The sequence below is a fragment of the Chiloscyllium punctatum genome, chromosome 38 (assembly GCF_047496795.1).
Source record: "Chiloscyllium punctatum isolate Juve2018m chromosome 38, sChiPun1.3, whole genome shotgun sequence".
NCBI classification, from domain to species: domain Eukaryota; kingdom Metazoa; phylum Chordata; class Chondrichthyes; order Orectolobiformes; family Hemiscylliidae; genus Chiloscyllium; species Chiloscyllium punctatum.
This window is the reverse complement of record NC_092776.1, coordinates 3080998-3105340: the sequence shown is the minus strand read 5'-3', so window position 1 is coordinate 3105340 and position 24343 is coordinate 3080998. Positions and strand designations below refer to the sequence as shown.

The 24343-nt window shown below is 41.9% G+C and overlaps 1 protein-coding gene across 2 annotated transcripts in view; it reads right to left on the bottom strand.

Moving 5' to 3' along the window:
- The window catches only part of cusr (Copper-only SOD repeat protein), a 262102-nt gene that overhangs the window by 31426 nt on the left and 206333 nt on the right, over positions 1 to 24343 (bottom strand). For both annotated transcript variants that reach the window (XM_072557050.1, XM_072557052.1), the window contains 3 exons: positions 19790 to 19873; positions 18474 to 18575; positions 7051 to 7192 (listed from right to left, as the gene is read on the bottom strand). In XM_072557050.1, the coding sequence (XP_072413151.1) occupies positions 7051 to 7192; positions 18474 to 18575; positions 19790 to 19873 (328 nt within the window). The remainder of the gene's footprint in view (positions 1 to 7050; positions 7193 to 18473; positions 18576 to 19789; positions 19874 to 24343) is intronic.

The window sequence follows — 24343 nt, the reverse complement described above, 5'->3', positions numbered from 1 at the left end:
ATTTGGAAGCAACGTTGGTTCAGCAAGTAAAGGTTTTGAACTTTTGCCTTTAATGTCAGTGTTCCATTCAATGGCAGATAGCTCCATGAGAAGGAAAAAGAGTTTGTAAAAAGGTACTAGTTGGTACTTTTCAGAAATGTTTTAGCTGATTTAGGAATTTTCACATGCAGCTTAAGCCTTCACTGGTAATGTACGAATGTTGGGCGAAAGTGGGTATTGCAGATGCTGGATATTATTCCTGATGAAGGGCTTTTGCCCGAAACATCAATTTTCCTGCTCCTCAGATGCTGCCTGACCTTCTGTGCTTTTCCAGCACCACTCTAATCTTGACTCATGTAGTCATGTCGATCTGATCATTTTTATCATCAAATTCACTACTATTAAAGGGACACTTGCTTTATCAGATATAATCAGAAGTCACATGACACCAGGTTATAGTCCTCGAGGAGAAAGTGAGGAAAACACTTTCCTCATTCTGAAGAAGGGCTCATGCCCGAAACATCGATTTTCCTGCTCCTTGGATGCTGCCTGACCTGCTGCACTTTTCCAGCAACATATTTTCAGACCAGGTTATAGTCCAACAGGTTTATTTGAAAACACAATCCTTCACCTCTCCTGACGAAGGAGCAGCACTTTGAAAGTTTTTTATTTGAAATAAACCTGTTGGACTATAACCTGATGTCATGTGACATCTGATTATGTCTGATAAGGCAAGTGTCCCTATAATAGTAGTGAATTTGATGATAAAAATGATGGATTGTAACCTGATATCATGTGATTTCTGATTTTGTCCGCCCCAGTCCAACACCAGCATCTTCACGTCAGATTTATCAGCCATTGCTTAGGTTAAAGAGCAGGAAGGTTATGTTGGAAACAAAAACAAAAATTGCAGAAAAAACTCAGCAGATCTGGCATCATTTGTGAAGAGAGAAGCAGAGTTCTTGTTTTGGATCCAGTGACCTTTCTGCAGAAGCGCAGCAGGTCAGGCAGCACCCAAGGAGCAGGAGAATCGACGTTCTGGGCATGAGCCCTTCCTCAGGAACCTTCCTAAAGAAGGGCTCATGCCCGAAACGTCGATTCTCCTGCTCCTTGGATGCTGCCTGACCTGCTGTGCTTTTCCAGCAACACATTTTCAGCTCTGATCTCCAGCATCTGCAGTCCTCACTTTTCACCCTTCTGCAGAACCCTCCTTCAGGGTTTTGTTTTGGTCAGAGGTGATGTCGGAGCTGTACAGAACTTTGCTTAGGCCACAGCTGGTGAATGTGCGTCAATCTGGTGTCCACTCTATAGGAAGGATATGATTGCACTGAAGGGGGTGCAGAGGAGATTCACCGGGATGCTGCCAGGGATAGAGCAGTTTAGCAATGAAGAGAACATGGGTAGGTGCTGGCTGAGAGGGGGTCTGATGGAAGGATATAAGGTTATGAGGGACAAGGACAGGCAGCTGTTCCCCTTAGTCGAAGTGTCATTAACAAGGAGGTTTCAAGGGGATTTGAGGAAACATTTTTTCACCCAGAGGGTGGTGAGGATCTGGAATACACAGTTTGAGAGGGTAGTTGAGGCAGGAAAAATCACAACCTTTAAAAAGGACTTGGATGAGCACTTGAAATGTAATAATATATGGGCCAAGTAAAGGCAGATGTACATGCAGCGGTGGCTGTTATAGTTATACAGTTATAAAGGACATAAAGGTGAAGACAGGATTAGAGCAGGGAATATGATTTGGAAAATTCTACAGCTGCAGTTTTACCAGCGCAACAAAGTTCATTTAAGTGATTGGATAAAAGTATCTTTTAAGACACTGCCACCTAGACCGTCATGATCAAACTAAGGAGATATGGTGTGTGCCATTTTAGTAACAAACATCACCTGGGAACTTTGATGGATTGGAGCTTCAGTGGCAAGCAACTCAAAGAATTCATCAAATACAGAAGACAAGTTGTGAAGAACTTTGGAACTGCATATGGTGCCATTAATGTGCTCTGAGTCATGTGGAAATCTGAATGGGAAATAACCTTAATGTATAGCTATATAAAATTAAACAATCTCCTGTAGAGACCCAGAAACACAAAACAAAAGAATTTCTGGATAACCTTAACAGAAGGATTCCATGCATAATTTTTTTTACATTAGCTCTGTAACAAATAAAAAAAATCAACAAATTAAATATATATTGACAGACAATTGGTGTTTTAATAGAATTTCAAACTCTTTATATACAGGAATTATTTGTTTAAAAACGTATAAAATGCATGTGGATTTAACACAAAATAAAGACCAGTGGATTTAACATCAATAATGTACAGTTGATTCAACAACAATAATTGAACATAGAACATAGAACAATACAGCACAGAACAGGCCCTTCGGCCCACGATGTTGTGCCGAACTTCTATCCTATCCATGTACCTATCCAAATGCCGCTTAAAGGTCGCCAATGAATCTGACTCTACCACTCCCTCGGGCAGCGCATTCCATGCCCCCACCACTCTCTGGGTAAAGAACCCACCCCTGACATCTCCCCTATACCTTCCACCCTTCACCTTAAATTTATGTCCCCTTGTAACACTCTGTTGTACCCGGGGAAAAAGTTTCTGACTGTCTACTCTATCTATTCCGCTGATCATCTTATAAACCTCTATCAAGTCACCCCTCATCCTTCGCCGTTCCAACGAGAAAAGGCCGAGAACTCTCAACCTATCCTCGTACGACCTACTCTCCATTCCAGGCAACATCCTGGTAAATCTTCTCTGCACCCTCTCCAAAGCTTCCACATCTTTCCTAAAGTGAGGCGACCAGAACTGCACACAGTACTCCAAATGTGGCCTAACCAAAGTCCTGTACAGCTGCAACATCACCTCACGACTCTTGAATTCAATCCCTCTGCTAATGAACGATAATACTCCATAGGCCTTCTTACAAACTCTATCCACCTGAGTGGCAACCTTCAAAGATCTATGTACATAGACCCCAAGATCCCTCTGTTCCTCCACCTGACCAAGAACCCTACCATTAACCCTGTATTCCGCATTCTTAATTGTTCTTCCAAAATGGACAACCTCACACTTGGCAGGGTTGAACTCCATCTGCCACTCCTCAGCCCAGCTCTGCATCCTATCTAAGTCCCTCTGCAGCCGACAACAGCCCTCCTCACTGTCCACAACTCCACCTATCTTTGTATCATCTGCAAATTTACTGACCCACCCTTCGACTCCCTCCTCTAAGTCATTAATAAAAATTACAAACAGCAGAGGACCCAGAACTGATCCCTGCGGAACTCCACTTGTAACTGGACTCCATGCTGAATATTTACCATAGGCCAGTGAATTGGCCAGTGAATTTAACTTCAATAACAGGCCAGTGGATTTAACATCAATGGTAGGCCTTTGTTTTTAACAACAATTATAAGCCAGTAGATTCAACATCAATTATAGTCGAGAGTGTGGTGCTGGAAAAGCATAGCAGGTCAGGCTGCATCCAAGGAGCAGGAGAGTTGACATTTCCGGCAAAAGCCCTTCATCAGGAATGAGGCCCTATTCCTGATGAAGGGCCTATGCCTGAAACGTTGACTCTCCTGTTCCTCAGATGCTGCCGGATCTGCTGTGCTTTTCCAGAACCACACTCTCGACTCTGATCTCCAGCATTTGCAGTCCTCACCTTTTCCTCAACATGAGTTATAAACCAATGAATTTATCATCAGTAACAGACCAGTGGATTTAACATTAACTATAGGTCAGTGAATTGAATATAAATAAAAGGCCAATGGATTTATGTTTAGTTCTGTTAAAAGACTTTTAGAAACATTAATCTGGGAGAAAATTGCCCCTTAAACAAGCGTAGATTAAAATAGGAGAGTCAGCATGACTTTGTTAAGGGAAATTAGGTCTGAGTAAGTTCTTGATGACAAAACTAAGGTGGTACACATGAGCACTGTGGTTGATGTTGTGTAAGTAAACTTGCAAATGGTGAAAGTTAGTCATATGAGTCTTGTGAGCAAAAAAGTGAAGTCATGAGCAAAGGCAGTACGAATGCCAGACTGGCTGAAGTATAGGAGATGGAGAATTGAGGAGAATTGGCCTGGAGGGCGCAGGGGTGCTTACTAATGTGTCTACTGCTTTTATTTATCTATGTTATTGATTTGGGTTTGGGGGAACACATCATGAGTTTAAAAATTGCAGATAATTCAAAACTTTCAAGTGTATTAAACATAGTGAAATATAGTGACAGACTCCAAAAGGGCTAAACACATGCCCGATGGAATTTAAAGCAGGCCTAGTGAAACAATGCTCTTTGGTAGGAGGGATCAGGAAAAAGAAGAGAGGCTGAGTAGCACCATTTAAGAACAGAAAACCCTGATGGGTGTTTATGCACAAAACTGCCATGTTACAATTATGTAAAAAAGCTGGTATGACAGGTTAGCAAAGCAGTTGTTTGATTCATATTCATGGAATGAGGTGGCACTGGCTAGGCAGCCTCTATTACCCAGAGGGCGACCACATTGATGTGGGTCTAGAGTCACATGTAGCTGAAAATGTGTTGCGTGAAAAGCGCAGCAGGTCAGGCAGCATCCAAGGAGCAGGAGAATCGACGTTTTGGGCATGGGCCCTTCTTCAGGAATGAGGAAAGTGTGCCCAGCAGGCTAAGATAAAAGGTAGGGAGGAGGGACTTGGGGGAGGGGCATTGGAAATGCGATAGGTGGAAGGAGGTTAAGGTGAGGGTGATAGGCCGGAGTGGGGGTGGGGGCAGAGAGGTCAGGAAGAAGATTGCAGGTTAGGAAGGTGGTGCTGAGTTTGTGAGTTGGGACTGAGACAAGGTGGGGGGAGGGGAAATGAGGAAACTGGAGAAATCTGAGTTCATCCCTTGTGGTTGGAGGGTTCCTAGACGGAAGATGAGGCGCTCTTCCTCCAGTTGTCGTGTTGCTATGGTCTGGCAATGGAGGAGTCCAAGGACCTGCATATCCTTGATGGAGTGGGAGGGGGAGTTGAAGTGTTGAGCAACGGGGTGGTTGGGTTGGTTGGTCCGGGTGTCCCAGAGGTGTTCTCTGAAACGTTCCGCAAGTAGGCGGCCTGTCTCCCCAATATAGAGGAGGCCACATTGGGTGCAGCGGATGCAGTAAATGATGTGTGTGGAGGTGCAGGTGAATTTGTGGTGGATATGGAAGGATCCCCTGGGGCCTTGGAGGGAAGTAAAGGGGGAGGTGTGGGCGCAAGTTTTGCATTTTTTGCGGTTGCAGGGGAAGGTGCCAGGAGTGGAGGTTGGGTTGGTGGGGGTGTGGACCTGACAAGGGAGTCACGGGGGGAGTGGTCTTTTCGGAATGCTGATAGGGGAGGGGAGGGAAATATATCCCTGGTCGTGGGGTCTGTTTGGAGGTGGCGGAAATGATGTCGGATGATACGATGCATATGGAGGTTGGTGGGATGGTAGGTGAGGACCAGTAGGGTTCTGTCCTGGTGGCGATTGGAGGGGCGGGGCTCAAGGGCAGAGGAGCGGGAAGTGGAGGAGATGCGGTGGAGAGTATCGTCGATCACGTCTGGGGGGAAATTGCGGTCTCAGGTTTGGGTTTTTGCTACTTGGCAATGGTCCTATATTCCCAACAGTTTTGAAGAATGCAGGGTGGCACTAAATTCTTAGAGAATCACAGGGCAGTAAATAGACAGGATTTATCCCTGAGCTGCTGACATTAGAAACAAGAGACATAATTCCAGGCAAGCTATTTAAAACTGAGTTGAGGTGGAATATACTCATTTTTTTCGAATTCTCACCCTAAGAAAGCTGCTCCCATCTGTATGACTTATTGTTCGACCAGGTTCTCAAATTGCTCAATGCACCTCGTTCAGTCATCAAGTACTCAGCGTTCCCGTCAAATATACAGTTATTCTGTCTCACTGTCATTTGCCTGTCAAAGTGGCCAGCCTCACATCCACTTCTTGTTGTTTCCATACACCTGCAACTACTCAGCTGTGGTAGGAAAATCGCCCCGATGCCAGCACTGATATTGTCCAGGATCCCTGCGAGAGTGCTCTCAGCAGCACTGATATTGTCCAGGATCCCTGCGAGAGTGCTCTCAGCAGCACTGATATTGTCCAGGATCCCTGCGAGAGTGCTCTCAGCAGCACTGATATTGTCCAGGATCCCTGCGAGAGTGCTCTCAGCAGCACTGATATTGTCCAGGATCCCTGCGAGAGTGCTCTCAGCAGCACTGATATTGTCCAGGATCCCTGCGAGAGTGCTCTCAGCAGCACTGATATTGTCCAGGATCCCTGCGAGAGTGCTCTCAGCAGCACTGATATTGTCCAGGATCCCTGCGAGAGTGCTCTCAGCAGCACTGATATTGTCCAGGATCCCTGCGAGAGTGCTCTCAGCATCACTGATATTGTCCAGGATCCCTGCGAGAGTGCTCTCAGCAGCACTGATATTGTCCAGGATCCCTGCGAGAGTGCTCTCAGCAGCACTGATATTGTCCAGGATCCCTGCGAGAGTGCTCTCAGCAGCACTGATATTGTCCAGGATCCCTGCGAGAGTGCTCTCAGCAGCACTGATATTGTCCAGGATCCCTGCGAGAGTGCTCTCAGCAGCACTGATATTGTCCAGGATCCCTGCGAGAGTGCTCTCAGCAGCACTGATATTGTCCAGGATCCCTGCGAGAGTGCTCTCAGCAGCACTGATATTGTCCAGGATCCCTGCGAGAGTGCTCTCAGCAGCACTGATATTGTCCAGGATCCCTGCGAGAGTGCTCTCAGCAGCACTGATATTGTCCAGGATCCCTGTGAGAGTGCTCTCAGCAGCACGGGACCTCGTGGATTATGCTGGAAGCTGCTGGCAGTATAACACTCAGAAGCTGTTTCAGACTTTCATCGCACTATGGACTTGAAGTTCAACCTCTCTATTCTCCACACCATCAACAAGAAGTACTTACATACCAGTTACATCATATAATGCATGTTTTCATATTGCACATGGAAACTATTTATGACAAAATGACAAGTAACAAATCTCTGAATGCACACACTAATAGATTTTATACACACCTGCATTTTGGCATAAACCTACCAGCAAAATCTCCGTAAAGTGGCAAATATACATCATTCTTCAAATGTCTCTTTCCAAGATCAAGGAGGCCTTGTTTCGATTCTAAGTCTCCCACTTCACAGTGCAAAGGATAGGCTGAAGAACAACTTGATTTGTAGCCAGCCTGCAAAGAAGTGAAAAAAAAACAATCCCAGACCATTTAATGTCCAAACACATTGTCCATTGTTTACTCATTACTTCATGTTACTAAATATGAATTTGGAAACAGAATTATCATCTCCTGAACTCGCAGAGATATCTTACCAATTTATAATTCACCATCTAAGACCACAGTGGATCTAGAAGTTCAGATGCAGCCATGTGGCTAGACAGTGAGACATGGAGTTTGGGCCTCCAAGATGTACAGAGCGGGTCACAAAGCATTAATCAAGGAAAAGGAGCAACCAGCTCCAAAAGGATGTTGTGAGGGAAACTGGAGATTTTGGAGGTGATAGTGAGGCATATTCTTTTGAAAGGTACATGAAAAATTTACTTTATTATTTGTAACTTATAGACAGTTCCTTTAAGAGCTGTCTGTTAAGCCTCCGACAGTTTTATTGAGAATTCAGGGGAAATGATAATTGTGTTAACGGCTTCCTCTTCCCACAAACAGCCATTTACACATCTTTGTATATGAAAGGGATGAAACGCTTGTTATAAGGTTGGACATATCATACCAATTTTGGCTTTGATGTTAGTGTCTTTCCAGCCAGTGTTAAGCATGTGCTCCCTGCTCACCATGTTGAAAGCACAGGGGGCCAATCAGTGTCTGGGAAATGATGACTGCCTGACCTAATGAGTGGCCAATCACATTAGTGAGATAGATGGCTGGTGAAAACAGTTAAGCTAGTTAGCCAGCTATCTCAATTAATAACACAGAGCTATCAGCATGTTTATTCTTGTAAGCTTCTTCAAATTTACCCCTGGAATGATCAGCATATGAATTTAGGAAGATTGGAGTTAGGAGTAGCAGTCAGTCAATAGACAATAGACAATAGACAATAGGTGCAGCAGTAGGCCATTCTGCCCTTCAAGCCTGCACCACCATTCAATATGATCATGGCTGATCATCCTTAATCAGTATCCTGTTCCTGCCTTATCTCCATAACCCTTGATTCCACTATCCTTGAAAGCTCTATCCAACACTTTCTTAAATGAATCCAGAGACTGAGCCTCCACTGCCCTCTGGGGCAGAGCATTCCACACAGCCACCACTCTCTGGGTGAAGAAGTTTCTCCTCATCTCTGTCCTAAATGGTCTACCCCATTAAGCTGTGTCCTCTGGTTCGGCACTCACCCATCAGCAGAAACATGTTTCCTGCCTCCAGAGTGTCCAATCCTTTAATAATCTTATATGTCTCAATCAGATCCCTTCTCAGTCTTCTAAACTCAAGGGTATACAAGCCAATCGCTCCAGTCTTTCAGTGTAAGGTAGTCCCGCCATTCCAGGAATTGACCTTGTGAATCTACGCTGCACTCCCTCAATAGCCAGAATGTCTTTCCTCAAATTTGGAGACCAGAACTGCACACAGTACTCCAGGTGTGGTCTCACCAGGGCCCTGTACAGCTGCAGAAGAACCTCTTTGCTTCTATACTCAATCCCTCTTGTTATGAAGGCCAGCATGCTATTAGCCTTCTTCACTACCTGCTGTACCTGCATGCTTACCTTCATTGACTGGTGGACAAGAACACCCAGATCTCTTTGCACTGCCCCTTTACCTAAATTGATTCCAATAATCTGCCTTCCTGTTCTTGCCACCAAAGTGGATAACCAAACAGTTATCCACATTAAACTGCATCTGCCATGCATCTGATCACTCACCTAACCTGTCCAGGTCACCCTGCAATCTCCTAACATCCTCCTCACATTTCACCCTGCCACCAGCTTTGTATCATCAGCAAATTTGCTAATGTTTTTACTAATACCATCTTCTATATCATTAACATATATTGTAAAAAGCTGTGGTCCCAGCACTGATCCCTGTGGTACCCCACTGGTCACTGCCTGCCATTCCGAAATGGAGCAGTTTATCATTACTCTTTGTTTCCTATCAGCCAACCAACTTTCAATCCAAGTTCGTCACTGGCCCCTCAAGCCTTCTCCACTGTTCAATGTAATCATGGCTGCTCTAGTTGTAAATATGTTTCTAAAACGCTTGGAACTAATAAACAGTGGCAAATATTTGTGTAAAACCCTGTAATTTGTGTTGTATAGAATTCATATATAGGCAACAAACCTTGCTACCTGGGGAACTCCAAACTGTCTTGGATAAGACAGGTGGCCTGCAAGAGTTAACACTGAAGCTTTTGTATAACCCCATTCACTGAAATATATATCATGTCTCTGGGAGGAGCCTGTTAGTTCTGGTTGTCTCTTGTAGCTATTCCAGTCAGTTGGTCTTACCTCTACTGTTAAAAACCATGCAACTTCAATTAGCCTGATATATCTCAAGAGTTATCAATGTCCCTTAGCAAGTGTAATACAGTTAACTAGTCTTAAGCCCACGTAACCTGTTAATTTAATATTATGTAATTAGCTACTTGTTAATCAAGTAATTCCACTTCTATCAAACACTTATTAGTAGGAAATCCTTCATCTGAGTAGGTTCTGTACACTAGTCCAATTAAAAGCAAAATACTGCAATGCTGGAAATCTGAAATAAAAAGAGAAATTGCTGGAGAAGTTCAGCAAGTCTAGCAGCATGTGTGGGGAGAGAAACAGAGTGAGTGTTTCAGACAAGTATCAAATTCGGAAGAACGGTCAGTAGATTTGAAATGTTAATTCTTGTGTTTCTCTCTCCTCACTTGCTACTAAACCATCCGAGTTTCTCCAGCAATATCTGTAGACTAGTATAAAATGGATTGCTGACAATATACCTACCCAAAGTACAGCCTAACAAAACCAAGTTCCAGCTAAGGACATCTCGTAGGACACTGCTGTCAAAACTCAGGAAGCCTGACTGGAAAAGGCATTGACAGTTGTGATTGACAACTCCAGTTCCCTCTCCAAAGACACTGGGCTTAAACATAACCGCAGAAGACGGCCAGGCAGTCAGCAGAGATGACTCCCTCCATGGTCACTGCCTGGAGCTGTTTGTAGCAAGGCCCAGAGGCAGACCCACAAGGAGGTCCTCCAATATGCCCACATATCTCTACACCAGGATATGGGGCTGAAGTGCAACCAAAAGCATAGTGCAAGATTTTTAAACTAACTAAAAACAGAGTAATTGGCTACATCCAATATAAACATGGTCCACAGACTCCACTGTGCTGCAAAAATAAACAGTTGAGCTGAGAGGCTGTGAATCACCAAATTCTGTGGTTACATAGGATTACTGCATGCAACACCCTTCAATACAGGTTTAGATTTAGATTACTTACAGTGTGGAACCAGGCCCTTTGGCCCAACAAGTCCACACTGACCCTCCAAAGAGCAACCCACCCAGACCCATTCCTCTACATTTACCCCTTCACCTAACACTATGGGCAATTTAGCATGGCCAATTCACCTAACCTCCACATTTTTGGACTGTGGGAGGAAACTGGACCTCCCAGAGAAAACCCACACAGACACGGGGAGAATGTGCAAACTCCACACAGACAGTTGCCTGAGGCAGGAATTGAACCCAGGTCTCTGGCGCTGTGAGACAGCAGTGCTAACCACTGTGTCACCGTGCCACCCTTTTTTTCTTTATATTGATACCTCCTTCCAATCCCTTTCTAAGCCTTAGATTTAAGCTTTAAATCCCCAACGGAAAATGGGAGAACTCATACAGAGAGAGCCATCTACTGGGCCTGCTTTATTTCATCCATTTTCTAATAAACCTGCTCAGGATTGTTATTATTCAGCTACAGAGCAGGTGGGACTTGAATCCAGGCCTCCAAGGGACACCACCACTGTGCCAGAAAAGGACTCAGTGATAGTTCCAGCTGGACAGGCCATTGCCTGTTGCAAAGGGAACTCAGAGTCAATGAGCCCTGCAGGAAGACTAATGAGTAATTCCCCACGGCCCCTGGAGGGGTTATCACAAGTGCCAACTCCAGATAAATGATGTGACATTGCCATAAAGAGAACATTATAAGGAACATTATTTTGTTTTCCAATATCCTATAATAATGCACAAATAAAAGTTTCTTATTGTTGGCACTGATGTTGAGGAACTTGGAAAAGTTTGACTCTTTAACACCCATGACGCATGCTGTGCAGACGTCACTCAGTAATTTACTTTGTCACAAATTGCTACCACTGACATTTTTAAAATCTAATAATATTTAAATGCAGGCACTGATTACCTTGAATAACTTCCCATGGTTTCCTGTCGCACAACTTTTCCAAAAACACCAGTACAAAACAGGAAGTCATATTCTCAGTTCAACATGTTTTGTTTCAAAACTTTGCCAAAACCATTTCTCAGACATGAGAGTTATGTGTTTCTTTGTGTAAATTACTGTTTTAGCTGATCATTTGTTGACAGTAGAAAGTAAAGAATTATTCCTGTGCAGTGTCAAGGGCCTGATGCATTGCAGATGGAATCCAAAGATCATTTCATAGACTCTAAACTATAAAATACATTGTCTACAAAAACAAAAACATCTGATCCCAGTTCATGAACTGCACAAATATTTAGGGTGGAAATCTGCATTAAATCTCAAATTCACTGAATATCACAAACCGAATTGTAATCTTTTATTGTATATTCACATATTGGGTGTGGGCACTGCTGCCTGGGCCTTGGAGCAGGTGGTGGGGGTGAACTGCAGTTTGGAGGTAGACCCACAAAACTGGGCTGTGGGCTGAGGATTGGCTTGGAGAGGAACTTGCAGCTGGTAGTCTTCCTTTGAGTTGCTCTCACCAGCTTTTTAAACACATGAAGTCTGTCTCATAGACCAACTGCATGTTTTGGGAATCGAAGCCCTTCCCACTGGTGAATTTCACTAGCTGTTCATTCAGTGCCTTGGTGGCAGAGTGGGTGTGATCAATGATTTCTCAAATCGGTGGAAATTTAACAAGTGAGATGATTTCCAGTGCTCTCTGTTGCTGCTGTCATCCTGTTTCAAACTGCACAAACTTCACAACTTTCACACATAAGGTATCTCCGAAGTGGAATGATATAGTGTCACTCACAAAGTGTCTACATGCTGTTTTGTGGAAGGGGTCAGAGGCCAAGATATTTTAAGGCCATAGTGACTTGAACAGCTACAGGTAGGGCAGTACCACATGATCCAAGAACTTCCTCATCCAAGGACTAGTTTCTTTTCCCATCTGTCTAGATAGGCACAATGACCTGAGATATCAAATCTTAAACATGTCTGCAGTGCTTCTTCTTCATCAGCAAACTCAATACTGAAAGTATAGCCTTCATTATGATCTTGCCATTGGATCTCTCCACTGGATCTCCTCAGGGCCATGGCTGTGGTAACCAGTCCAGAGGATCTTCATGCTCATCACTACTTGTCACCACCTCGGAGTACCTTCATCCCCTTGTCATTGCCTAGTTTCTGATCAGCTGCATGATTGTTGAACTTGCCATTGGAGACCCGACAATCCCTGGAGCATCATGAACCCCTCAACTGAAAGCATATGTACATGTGCTATTTGCTTTGCCAATTCAACTTATCCAATATCAGTGGATGAATGCCCCTCTCAGCCATGCACCCCCTTCCAGAACCCTTATAGCTGACAGCACATTGTCCTGATAGCTCCTTCCCATCTAGATTCTTTAACATGTATCTCTCCATAAAATGTTTCAGACTGGTTCCCTGATGAGCTGCTAATAAGTTTGTTAACATTTTAATTGGTCATCTGAATCAGTTGGGCTTCTGGAATCTTCATTCTCCAAACCGGAATAAAATTACTGGTAATCAGAACAGCAACAGCAAACTGATTGGGAGCACTGAAAATGACTGCTCCCTGGCTCCATTCTCCACTTCCCTGTCCTTCCACCCTTCAGGCAAACAATTCAGCCTTCAGAGTTAACAAATAGATAAAGATCAGTATTGAATAAATTCTCAACTTTAAAAACAGAAATGTCTAGATGTGTCAGTAAATCTAGTGAGGCCATTCAGGAACTCAAATTGACCAAACAATCTCTTTAACACCAATGTTGAATCAGCACTTATGTTCAAAGCTAAAACATAGAGCGAAACAAAAACCATGACAAACAAATGCAGACATTGGGCAATAAATGCCAACAAACAACCCTGGGCACTTGCTGACCAGAGACCATCAAAAATGGGAAGCTATGAGAACGAGAGAGTATTACAAAGCAGACAGAGAAAGTGGAATTTCATTGGCCATACCTTTAGGAAACTTGTACAGGTCGTTCCACTATAATGTAGGTTTCATTAACATGAATTCGCTATAACATGATTGACAAACTGGGGACACTGTTTCAAAAGCCCGAAGTTTTAAAGTATGTATTAGCTATAACAAGATTCTGGCCCCATTAGTTTAAATGGTACTGCTATTACACGATTTTCTTATAACATGGGATTTCAGGAGTACAGAACTACGGCACTATGGCAGAACTGACTGTATCACTGAAATAGTCTTTGAAAGAGCATCCTTACTGAAAAAGAAACCAAAAATGATTGCTATTGAACTGCAAATATGAAAGTAAAAAGTACAGACAACACATGGCATCAGTGGGAATAGTACCTAAAGTTCAAGGGCAAAATCAAGGTTGAACAAGTTCTCTCTGAGGAGCAGCTTTTCTAATTGATAATTTATAAACAGATTCAGCAGTTAGGGAAGTTCAAACTTGAACATCCTAATCCTAGTCAAAAAAGCATTAGTTCAAAATCGTGTTATTCATAATTGATTACTGATGCTATCTACCCAAGGTTATTGAGAGAGGCAATAGAGGAGATTGCAGAGGCATTGACCAAAATCTTTGTACCCTTGTTAGCCACTGGAGAGGTCCCAGAGGACCGGCAAGCAGCTGTTCAAGGAGGGAAATAGGGATAATCCAGTAACTATAGACCAGTGAGTCTCACACTGGTGGTTAGGAAGCTCTTGGAAAGAATTCTTAAGCAGATGATTTTTATGTATTTTAAAAACATGGCCTATTTAGGGACAATCAGCATGACATTGTGAGGGCAGATCATGTCTCACTAACTTTACGGAATGTTCTAAGGGGGTAATGAAGGTGATTGATGGGGGTAGAGTAGTGGATTTTAGTAAGGCTTTCGATAAGGTCCCTCATGGTCGCCTCACCCGGAAGATTAAGATGCATGGGATCCATGGTGACTTGGCTGTGTGGATACGGAATTGGCTTCCCCATAGAAGGCAAAGAGTGGTGGTGGGTGTTTTTCAAGCTGGAGGTCTGTGATTAGTGATGTTCCACAGGAATTCATACCAGGACCTCTGCTGTTTGTATATATAAACATATATATAAAACTTGGATGAAAATGTAGATGGGTGGGTTCATAAGTTAGCAGACGATACAAAGGTCAGTGGAGTTGTAGATGGTGTAGAAGATTATCAAAGCTTACAGTGGAATATAGATGAGTTACAGATATAGGTGGAGAACTGGCAGATGGAGTTTAATCTGGGTAAACATGAAATGCTGCACTTTGGGAGATCAGATATTGAGGAAAAGTATACGGTTAATAGCAGGACCCTGAACAGCATTGATGTACAGAGGGATCTTGGGGTTCAAGCCCATAGGCCTCTGAAAGAGTCCACACAAGTAGATAGGTGGTAAAGAAGGCTTATGACATGCTTGCCTTTATTGCTCAGGGAACTGAGTACACGAAGCAGGATGTTGCAGCTTTATAAGATTATCGATCATAAAATCTCTACAGTGTGAAAACAGGTCCTTCAGCCCAATAAGTCCATACTCAGCCTCTGAAGAGTAACCCAACTAAACCCTTTCCCCAACATTTACCCCTTACTAATGTGCCTAACCTACACATCCCTGAACACTATAGGCAATTTAGCTTGGCCAAAACACCTGCACATCTTTGGATTGTGGGAGGAAACCAGAGCACCTGGAGGAAGCCCACGCAGACACAGGGAGGATGTGCAAACTCCACACAGTCGCCCGAAACTAGAATCGAACTCCCAGGTTCCTGACACTGTGAGAACCACTGAGCCCTGAGACTTTGGTTCGGCCACAGTTAGAGTTTTGTGTTCATATTCTGGTCACCACATTACAGGAAGAATGTGGAGGCTTTGGAGAGAGCGTATAACTGATTTATGAGGATAGTGCCTGGATTACAGAGTATAAGCTATAAGGAGAGGCTAGAAAAAAACTCGGGTTGTTTTCTCTGGAGCAGCAGAGACTGAGAGGAGACTCAGTCTACAATATTATGATTGGGGTGAAGGTCAGAGTTGAAATGTCTAGTACCAGCGAGGGGGTATGCATTTAAGGTGGTGGGGGGGGGAGTTTCAAAGGAGCAGTGAGGGGCAGGTTTTTTACCCTGAGAATGATAGGAGTGTGGAATATGCTGCTGGGGGTGGTAGTGGAGGCAGATACAATCGGGGCATTTTAGGGGCTTTTAGATAAGTACATGAATATGCAAGGAATGGAGGGATGTGGACCAAGGGCAGGCAGAAGGGATTAGTTTCATTTGACATCATGTTCAGCACAACATTGTGGGCTGAAGGGCCAGTTCCTGTGCTGTACTGTTCTACATTCAATGTTCTAACTGTGAAATTCTACGAACCCTCGGCAAGGCATCTGATGAAGGGACATACTGGCTGTGGGGGGAACTGAGAATAATCTTTCTAATCCCATTTTGAATAATTTTTACAAGTGACTAATCATTGAATGATGAAAGGTCACAGTCCCAAACCATACATAGACTTGATTAACTTGGTCTGGTTTTATTGTTGGACTACTTTTATATGGAGAGACCTAATTTAAGAGGCAGCTATCACAGCCTGCCATTCCATGTTTTCCAGAGCTCTATTAAATTGATATCAATAGATTGAGGGGATTATTTTACTTTCTGTGATAAGTGCAATACATCTTGCAAAATTTTTATCATAAACTAATATAAATTAACTTAAATAATTAACTTTCCACAAAAAGCAAAGTACTGGTACTTATTCTGAAACAAAGAACTGTGGATGCTGTAAATTTGAAGCAAACACAGGTGGGGAGGCCTTTAAAAGTGAGATAGCTCGTGTTCAAGGTCTATATATTCCTATGAGGGTGAAAGGCAAGGTTGGCAGGAATAGGGAATTCTGGATGACAAGAGATCTTGATTGCTTTGACCAGAAAAAATGAAAGAGGCATGGTTCAGATACTGGCAGCTAGGATCAAGGGAATTCCTGAAGGTATGCAGGGAATACAGGAGTTTACGGATGAAAAACACCAGGAAGGTGAAAAAGGGGGCAGAAGATAGCCTTGGGTAAGAAGATTAAGTTGAATCCAAAGAGGTACTTTTAGTATATTAAAGGAAAAAGAATAGCTCGATAGAGAATATGTCCTCTCAAGGACTAAAGTGGACATGTATGTGTAGAACCGTAGGAGATGGGCGAGGTTCTCAATGAATATTTCTCCTCTATGTTTACCATGGAGAAAGACATGAAGACTTGGGAACATGGGTAAGTTAGTGGTGACATCTTGGGGACAGTCCATATCACAGCAGAAGAGGTGTTGGATGTATTAGAATGTATGAAGGTGGATAAATCTCCTGGTCCTGACCAGATATATCTAAGAACACTGCAAGAGGCTAGAGAAGAAATTGCGGAGGCCCTGGCTGATATTTTTGCATCACCGTTAGCCATGGGTGAAGTCTCGGAAGACTGGAAAGTAGTGAATGTTGTGCTCATATTCAAGAAGGGCTGCAAAGAAAAGCCTGGGATCTATAGCCCAGTAAGCTTAACATCTGTGGTGAGTAAGTGGCTTGAGAAGATTCTGAGGGGTAAGATTTACATGCATTTGGAAAGACAGGGTTTGATTAGAAGGAGTCAGCATGGCTTTGTGAGTAAGAGATCATGGTTCACAAATTTGTTACAGTACTTTGATGAAATGACCAAGAACGTTGACAAGGGGATGGCGGTAGATGTTGTCTATATGGATTTCAATAAGCCACATGGTAGGCTGCTCTGGAAGATTAGATCGCATGGAATCCAGGGGGGAATCTGGAAAATTGGATACAAAAGTGACTTGATAGTAGGGAGCAGAGTGTAACAGTGGAAGAACACTTGTTGTACTGGAGGCCTGTGACTAGTGGAGTCCCTTGGATCTGTGCTGCCCATTTCTGTTTGTTATCTATATCAATGATTTGGATGAAAATGGACAAGGCATGATTAGTAAATTTGCTGATTACACTAAAATAGGCGGTATCATGGACAGTGAGGAAGGTTATCAGAAATTGCAGCAGGACTTTGATCAGCTGGGGAAGTGGGCCGAGAAATGGCAAATGGAATTTAACATAGATAAGTGTGAGGTCTTGCATTTTGGAAAGTCAAATCAAGGTAGAAATTTCATGGTGAATGGTAGGGCCTTAAGGAGTGTAGTGGAACAGAGGGATCTTGGAATTCAGGTTCACAGTCCTCTGAAAGTGGAGTCACAGGTAGACTGGGCAGTGAAGAAGGCTTTTGGCACACTGGCCTCCATCAGTCAGGGCATCAAGTATAGAAGCTGGGAAGCTATGTTTCAGTTGTACAGGACGTTGGTGAGGCCACACTTGGAATATTGTGTTCAGTTTTGGACACCTTGCTACAGGAAGGATGTTATAAAACTGGAAAGAATGCGGAAGAAATTTACAAGGATGTTGCCAGGAATCAATGGTCTGAGTTACAGAGAGAGGTTGGACAAGCTAGGATCTTTTGCTTTACAGCGTAGGAGAATGAGGGGGGGTGATCTTACAGAGGTGTATAAGATCATGAGACGCATGGATAGGGTGAATATTCTCAGTCTTTTTCCCAGGGTTGGGGAATCGAGGACTACAAGCCATCAGTTTAAGGTTCAAGAGTAAAAGGCAACCTGAGGGGCAACTGTTTTACACAGAGGGTGGTACACATATAGTATGAGTTGTCAGTGGAAGTGGTTGAGGCCGGTACAGTAACAACATTTACAAGTCATTTGGATAAATACATGGAAAGGAAAGGTTTAGAAGGATATAGGCCAAGTGCAGGGAAATGGGGCTCGTGTGGATGGAGAGTTTGGTCAGCATGGACCAATTTGGACCAAAGGACCTAATTCCATACTGTAGGACTTTATGACTCTATGAAATACAGAAATTGCTGAGAAACTGAGCAGATCTTGAAGCATCTGTGGAGAGAGAACCAGAGTTAATATTTTGAGTCCTGTAACCCTTCTTCAGAACACAATGTATTAATTCTGATTCAGAATTTTGTATTCTGGATACAAAAAGTAAAACATCAATCCTGAAAACCATTCTGGTATTCATTGGTATTCAGTAGTATTAAACCAAGACATCACTTACCTGAGTATCTATATTGTAAGGATTATAATGTCCCCCAACACCAGTGCAGTTCTCCTTGTACTGTCGAGGATTAGTATGAACGTGCCACATTAGATTTTTGTTCTGTGGAGCAAACAACTCTTTGTTATAAAATAAAAACTAAAAGAATTGCAGATGTGCAAATCAGAAACAAAAACAGAATTTGCTGGAAAAGCTCTGTGAAGAGCTTTTCTGTGAAGAGAATTCAGAGCTAACGTTTCAGGTCCTGTGACCCATTCTTGTTTGTCTCTATGACACCACTACAAATTGTAATTTGTTGGAAGTGAAAGCTTTTGTACGTCTGAAACATTGTCAGAATCTTTAGTGAGTACAGTAGTATAGCAGTTGTGTTACTGGATGAGCAATCGGAAGTCTGGGCAAATAATCCAACATGGTCATATTTCAATGCACAATGGCCATTTGTTACTTTCCATTCAGTTTTGAAATCTGGAAATTCGGAACCTTTACTCAGAGAAATGGCCATGAGGCTTCAGGGTTGATGGAAAGCAAACATGTGAGTGACATTACTCTAGTTCCATGTTAGCGAGTTTAACTAATTAACAAGCCTCACAAACCATCAAAAAGAATACCTCGTTACATTTCAAGATGTCAGCTTAGCACCATCTTCCCAAAATAATTGGGAATGCCACCATTGTCAGTACAAGTTATATGCCAAGAATGAATGACAAAAAGTTTTTCTTTGCATTTTTAGAAGGCAACAATGTGCGGACCAAAATAGTGGGAGAGTAGGGTACTGCATGGTTGTGGTTAGGTTCTGGTATGGCATGAACGTAGCTTTTGTCCACGACCCTGAATAATTGAAATAGAGCCCATCATGCAGAGAAGATTCCCAGGACTTGCAAGAAATTTGAAATGAATGGCCATTTTATTTTTCATTTCAGATTGTCAAGCATTCTTAGAATTTCTCCCAGGGAAGTTAGTGAAGAAGAGTAAATGCAAGAAGGAGTACAAGGGAAGTTTAATATAAATTTGCGATAGAATGTACCATCCAATTTAATGTACAGAAAAATTAGCAAGATTCATTTGGGCTTCAGGCTTTAGATTTTAAGATGAAAATACTTGAACATCATTTAACAACATACAATGTGTGAAATGTAAGGAGACATGATGTGGTATGCTGTGTTTATAACATTCATTTCTATTATTAAGAATCTGTTAACCCATGAACCCATTATTGATTTCAGCAAAAGTTAACTGTTACAGTTATCCTGAAATTAATTCCAAGTTTATTTTGGATCAAGATGAAAAGCGATACATGGAATAATGTTGGCACTTACACCATGTGTGTTAGCCTCGGCTGGCTCAAGGTCAATTTCCATAGTTGTGTCACTTGAACTCCCATCTGCAAAGACCTGTTGTGACTGGAAACAAAAAGAAAGCATGTCAAATATCAACAATTCTCACAGGAAGCAGATAATTTCCACTTCTGTATTTCATGTATTTCCTCTTTAATCTTTCATATCCTCAAAGGGGAAGGAAGGGAAGAGTAAAAGATTCTTCAGTGGAAAGAATATTAACATATTGTTATCTGACTTCACTAAATTTCAATAATCTGCATGTCCCATCTTCCTTTTTCTCTTTGTAGCACCTTTTCTGCCAAAGGCAACAACAGCAAAGCTACCCAATATTTTTGATGAATGTTACTAACACAAGTATCATTGGTTTACTGGATGTAAGTTTGCTCGCCGAGCTGGAAAGTTTGTTTTCAGATGTTTTGTAACCATATTAGGTAACATCATTGAGAGCCTCTAGATGAAGCACTGGTGGCATGGCCCACTTTCTATTTATGTGTTTAGGTTTCCTTGGGTTGATGGTGTCATTTCCTGTATGGTAATGAAACAGGAATGACATCACCAACCTACATCCAGAACCTCAACCTGAGCTACAAATCTTCTCAAAAATCAATGGTTTACCACAGAGTGACCAGGATCAGTAATCACTACCTTTAAAAGGCAGAATTCTCCTTCAACTCATTAGCATCAAGATTATATCAATATGCATCCCCATTATCATACATTCTGATTTCTCTATCCTGTACACTTTCCACTCACAATTATAAGTAGCAGCTTCTCATTCAAAGATTTATACGTTTGAAGAGCTCAGTGGATCACTAGAACACTTTTAAAACTTATGATACCAACCTGCTATGAAACTTAACACAACGGCATACAAAGTTGGCCCCTCACCTCAGCTCTGTCTTTGACCAAGATCTCAGCAGATCTTTCACTGCAGCTAAGACCTTCCGCAATCCTCTTATCAGTCAGTTCCCTTGGCATCCAAAACAGCTAGTGACCTCTAATTTGAATATACTCAACTGAGTACCCAGAATTCTTCAGGTTAGAACAATTTCCTTTTGGTGAAGGAAAGGGTTCACACCAATTCACTTTCAAGCATTCAAATTATATCAAATTACATCAAATACCAATGGCCAGATTAAGAAGCTATATACACTCCAAAATCACTGTGCAATACTATATGAAAAGTATAGTAAACTATCCATAGTTTCTTGACTCTGGATTGTATTTTTTTTCCACTAATACCCTGTAGATGAATTCAATAGACTCTTGTTTGTCTTGCCTTCGATCTTAAATCTTTTACATTCAAGTCTTATATCTATGATACCACATCCTTGACCTCTCAACTATTCAAAGAGTCTTCCTCTGCCATATGCTTTTTCATATTTTGTGCAATTTTAAATACTTTTATCATCTGCATTATTTCAATAAAAGTCCAGGTTTGCAAGTTCTTCTTCATATTTGTATTTCTTCATAATACACAAGACAAAAACAAGCCATGTTTCAATCCAGGAAAGGGGAAAGGAATGGAAAAACACTTGTATGATCATATGCTAAAGTTCTTATCATACTGCACTTAATTGTCTCCTGTTTGTGTTCTATGATGAGACTATATGTTGAATATTGTAATCTAACAGATTTCCTGTTTATGTTACTGGCATCCAAGCTACCTTGCTAACATGATACTAAACTCAAGGATAACTTTGATAGCTAAACACTAAGCCATAAAGATTTTCCTCTCATCTAAAGTCACTCAACTCTGAAAGGTTTATGTCCCCAATTCTAATGCCATCTTATTCCACATCTGACAATCCCTGGTTTAGTTGTTGATAAGTTTGGAAGGATTTCTGTATGGTACGCACAGCAGTCCCTGTATTATTTTATCGTCTAAACTTCAATCAACCTAATCTCAGTTCCTTGCTGTATTTGTTTCAGTAATTATTTTGAATGTGTTGGACACAACAGTTGCTTGGCAGCTTTTACCCTATACCATTGTTATGAAGTCAAAAGCATGTATGATGATTTTAACATAGAAAGTGTTTTCTGAATTTTGAAGTAAACTTAAAGTGCAGGCTCAGCTGTCCGATTGGAAAGCCTGGAGATGAACTGTTCCAAAACAGATACATGTCACAAATGGCTATTAAACGGATACCTAAGTTTTAGGTCTGTTTAGACTACAATTTGAATTTAACTAATCAGGTTAAATTCTGCACAGGATATTCAAACCCAATCGAGTTTGCATTTATTGTTCTGACATCTGGAAACCAATCAAATTATACTAATTTAATCTGTCACGGGGAGGGGATTATAAAACATACTGGCATTTTGAAAATTGGTCAGAGAGTAACTGCCATCAATCAGCCGAGCAGCTGCTGGAGAACAGGAGAGCTAACTGCCCATCTAACATCTTGCTCTCAAAGAAATTAGAAAACACTCTCTATCAAAGGTACCTTTTCATGTAAAACATACTCGCAGTAAAAAACAAAGACAACCCAAGGAGACCAGCAGCCAGAAGATAGAAGACAGTGGAGAAGATAAAGACTGCATGGTCTTGAGATTAAGTTAATGTAATGCATAATATATGTGTTATTGGAACAGCACATTTTTCAGCATATTTTTTATAGAGTTGGGATCAGATAGTAAATAGTTAAGAAAAGGGGAGCTTGGCTTTGTGAATAGTTATTGTTTAGTGTTCACTATTAGAGTTAAGAAAATAAATTGTTATTTTTCTTTAAATAGTGGAATTTAGGAGTTCTGTCACTTATATTTGAACAAATTGCGAGGTGAGGCATGTTTGGTTTAATTAACAAAGGGGTTCAACCTCCGCATCGTAACAGTTCCATGAGGTAGAAATAGGTTGCGAATGTGACCATAATTGCTTGCTTCTCATATGCATGCATAAGCATAATAATGGCAGCAGTGAAAATAATATTAGCAAATTGACTTTTGCCTACTAATCCGGCAAAGAATATTGAGGTAGAAATTTTATTGTGTTATGGACCATGCCAGACCCCCTCAAACATTTCATGCAAGTAGCCCAGGCCTTAACTTTTCTAGTTGTTTTAAGCAGGTGTTAGCTAGATATTTCAGGAGTGATACAGCTGGCCCGAACACCTAAATTTAAACAAAATTTATTTGCAAGATTACCAAATGAAACACAAAAGAGAACAGAATACAGAAGAACTTAATCTATCTAAAAATCCAAAAATTATCCCAACTTAATGATGCTATTCCAAATAATTGCATCAATCCCCATAAACAGCTTCTGGCAAAGAAAAGTATAATCAAACACAGGGTCTTACAGAAGAGATGTCAGAGAGAGGGAGGATCAGCATGGATCTACCTCTTTCTCACAGTTTCACCACTGACTGACTGCTTTCAGTGAACAGCCAGATTGTTAAAAAAGCAAACCAAACCAAACCAAACCAAACTAGAGGAAAGCTGAGCTTGGAGAATTGGCCACTTCCTTTTAATTGTACAAGTGTTATTTTTTAAAACTTGAAAGCATTCTCAAGTAGATAAATCCATATTTTTTGGAATCGCTGCTTTTACGATCTCTCTGAAAAAAAGCCAAGGACAGCATGACCTTGTTAAAGGAGCAGCATCATCACTTAGGTCGTGAAGCAGACATCAGGTGCAATGTCAATGGTAGCAGAAGAAGTTTAGTGTGGAACAGAGATCCATAATGTTTTCAGCCAAGCTCAGCAAATCCTGCCATAGAGAAAAAACAGGTAGTTCATAAGACCTTGGCAATTATTCACCGAGCCACAGCTAAGAACCACTTTTTTTTATTTCAGGCTAGATGTGAATGGAGACCCTGACACTACCTCACTGAAATAGAGATTGACATTTGTTGGCATGAATCTGATCCACACCAAACCATTTAATCAAACCAGTCTCCACTTCTTCTAGCAGTCTCCTATAACTAGTGGACAGTTTGGAAGGGCATCTGGGACTGTTCTCAGGCTACCTAGACTTGGTTCAGGTGCCCTTCTTAACTATGAGGGCACCAAAGCGTCAACGGGAAAAAATTCCGGGATGTGATTGTTGCTGGCCAACCAGCATCGAAGTCAAAGGATATGTGAAAATCTTGCCTTGGCTCTTTGGTCTAACTAGTCTGCAACAGCATGAGTTTCTGACCAGAATGGATGGTTATCAATATTGCTTTGCTGATTTTGGGGCATGATGTGTGTGTGTGTGTTGTGGTGAGGTGGTCTTGTAGCACAGTGGGTAGTCAAATTCAAATCCCACTCCAGGACTTAGTAGTCAAGTAATATCGATGTATATCAATTTGTAAATTCTTCCAACACAGCCCAATGGCAGGCAGTAAATAGAATATACAACAATACAGCACAGAACAGGCCCTTCAGCCCATGATGTTGTGCTGAACATTTGTCCTAGCTTAAGCACCTATCCATGTACCTATCCAATTGCCGCTTAAAGGTCACCAATGATTCTGACTCTGCCACTCCCACTGATCCCTGCGGAACTCCACTTGTAACTGGGCTCCACGCTGAATATTTACCATCTACCACC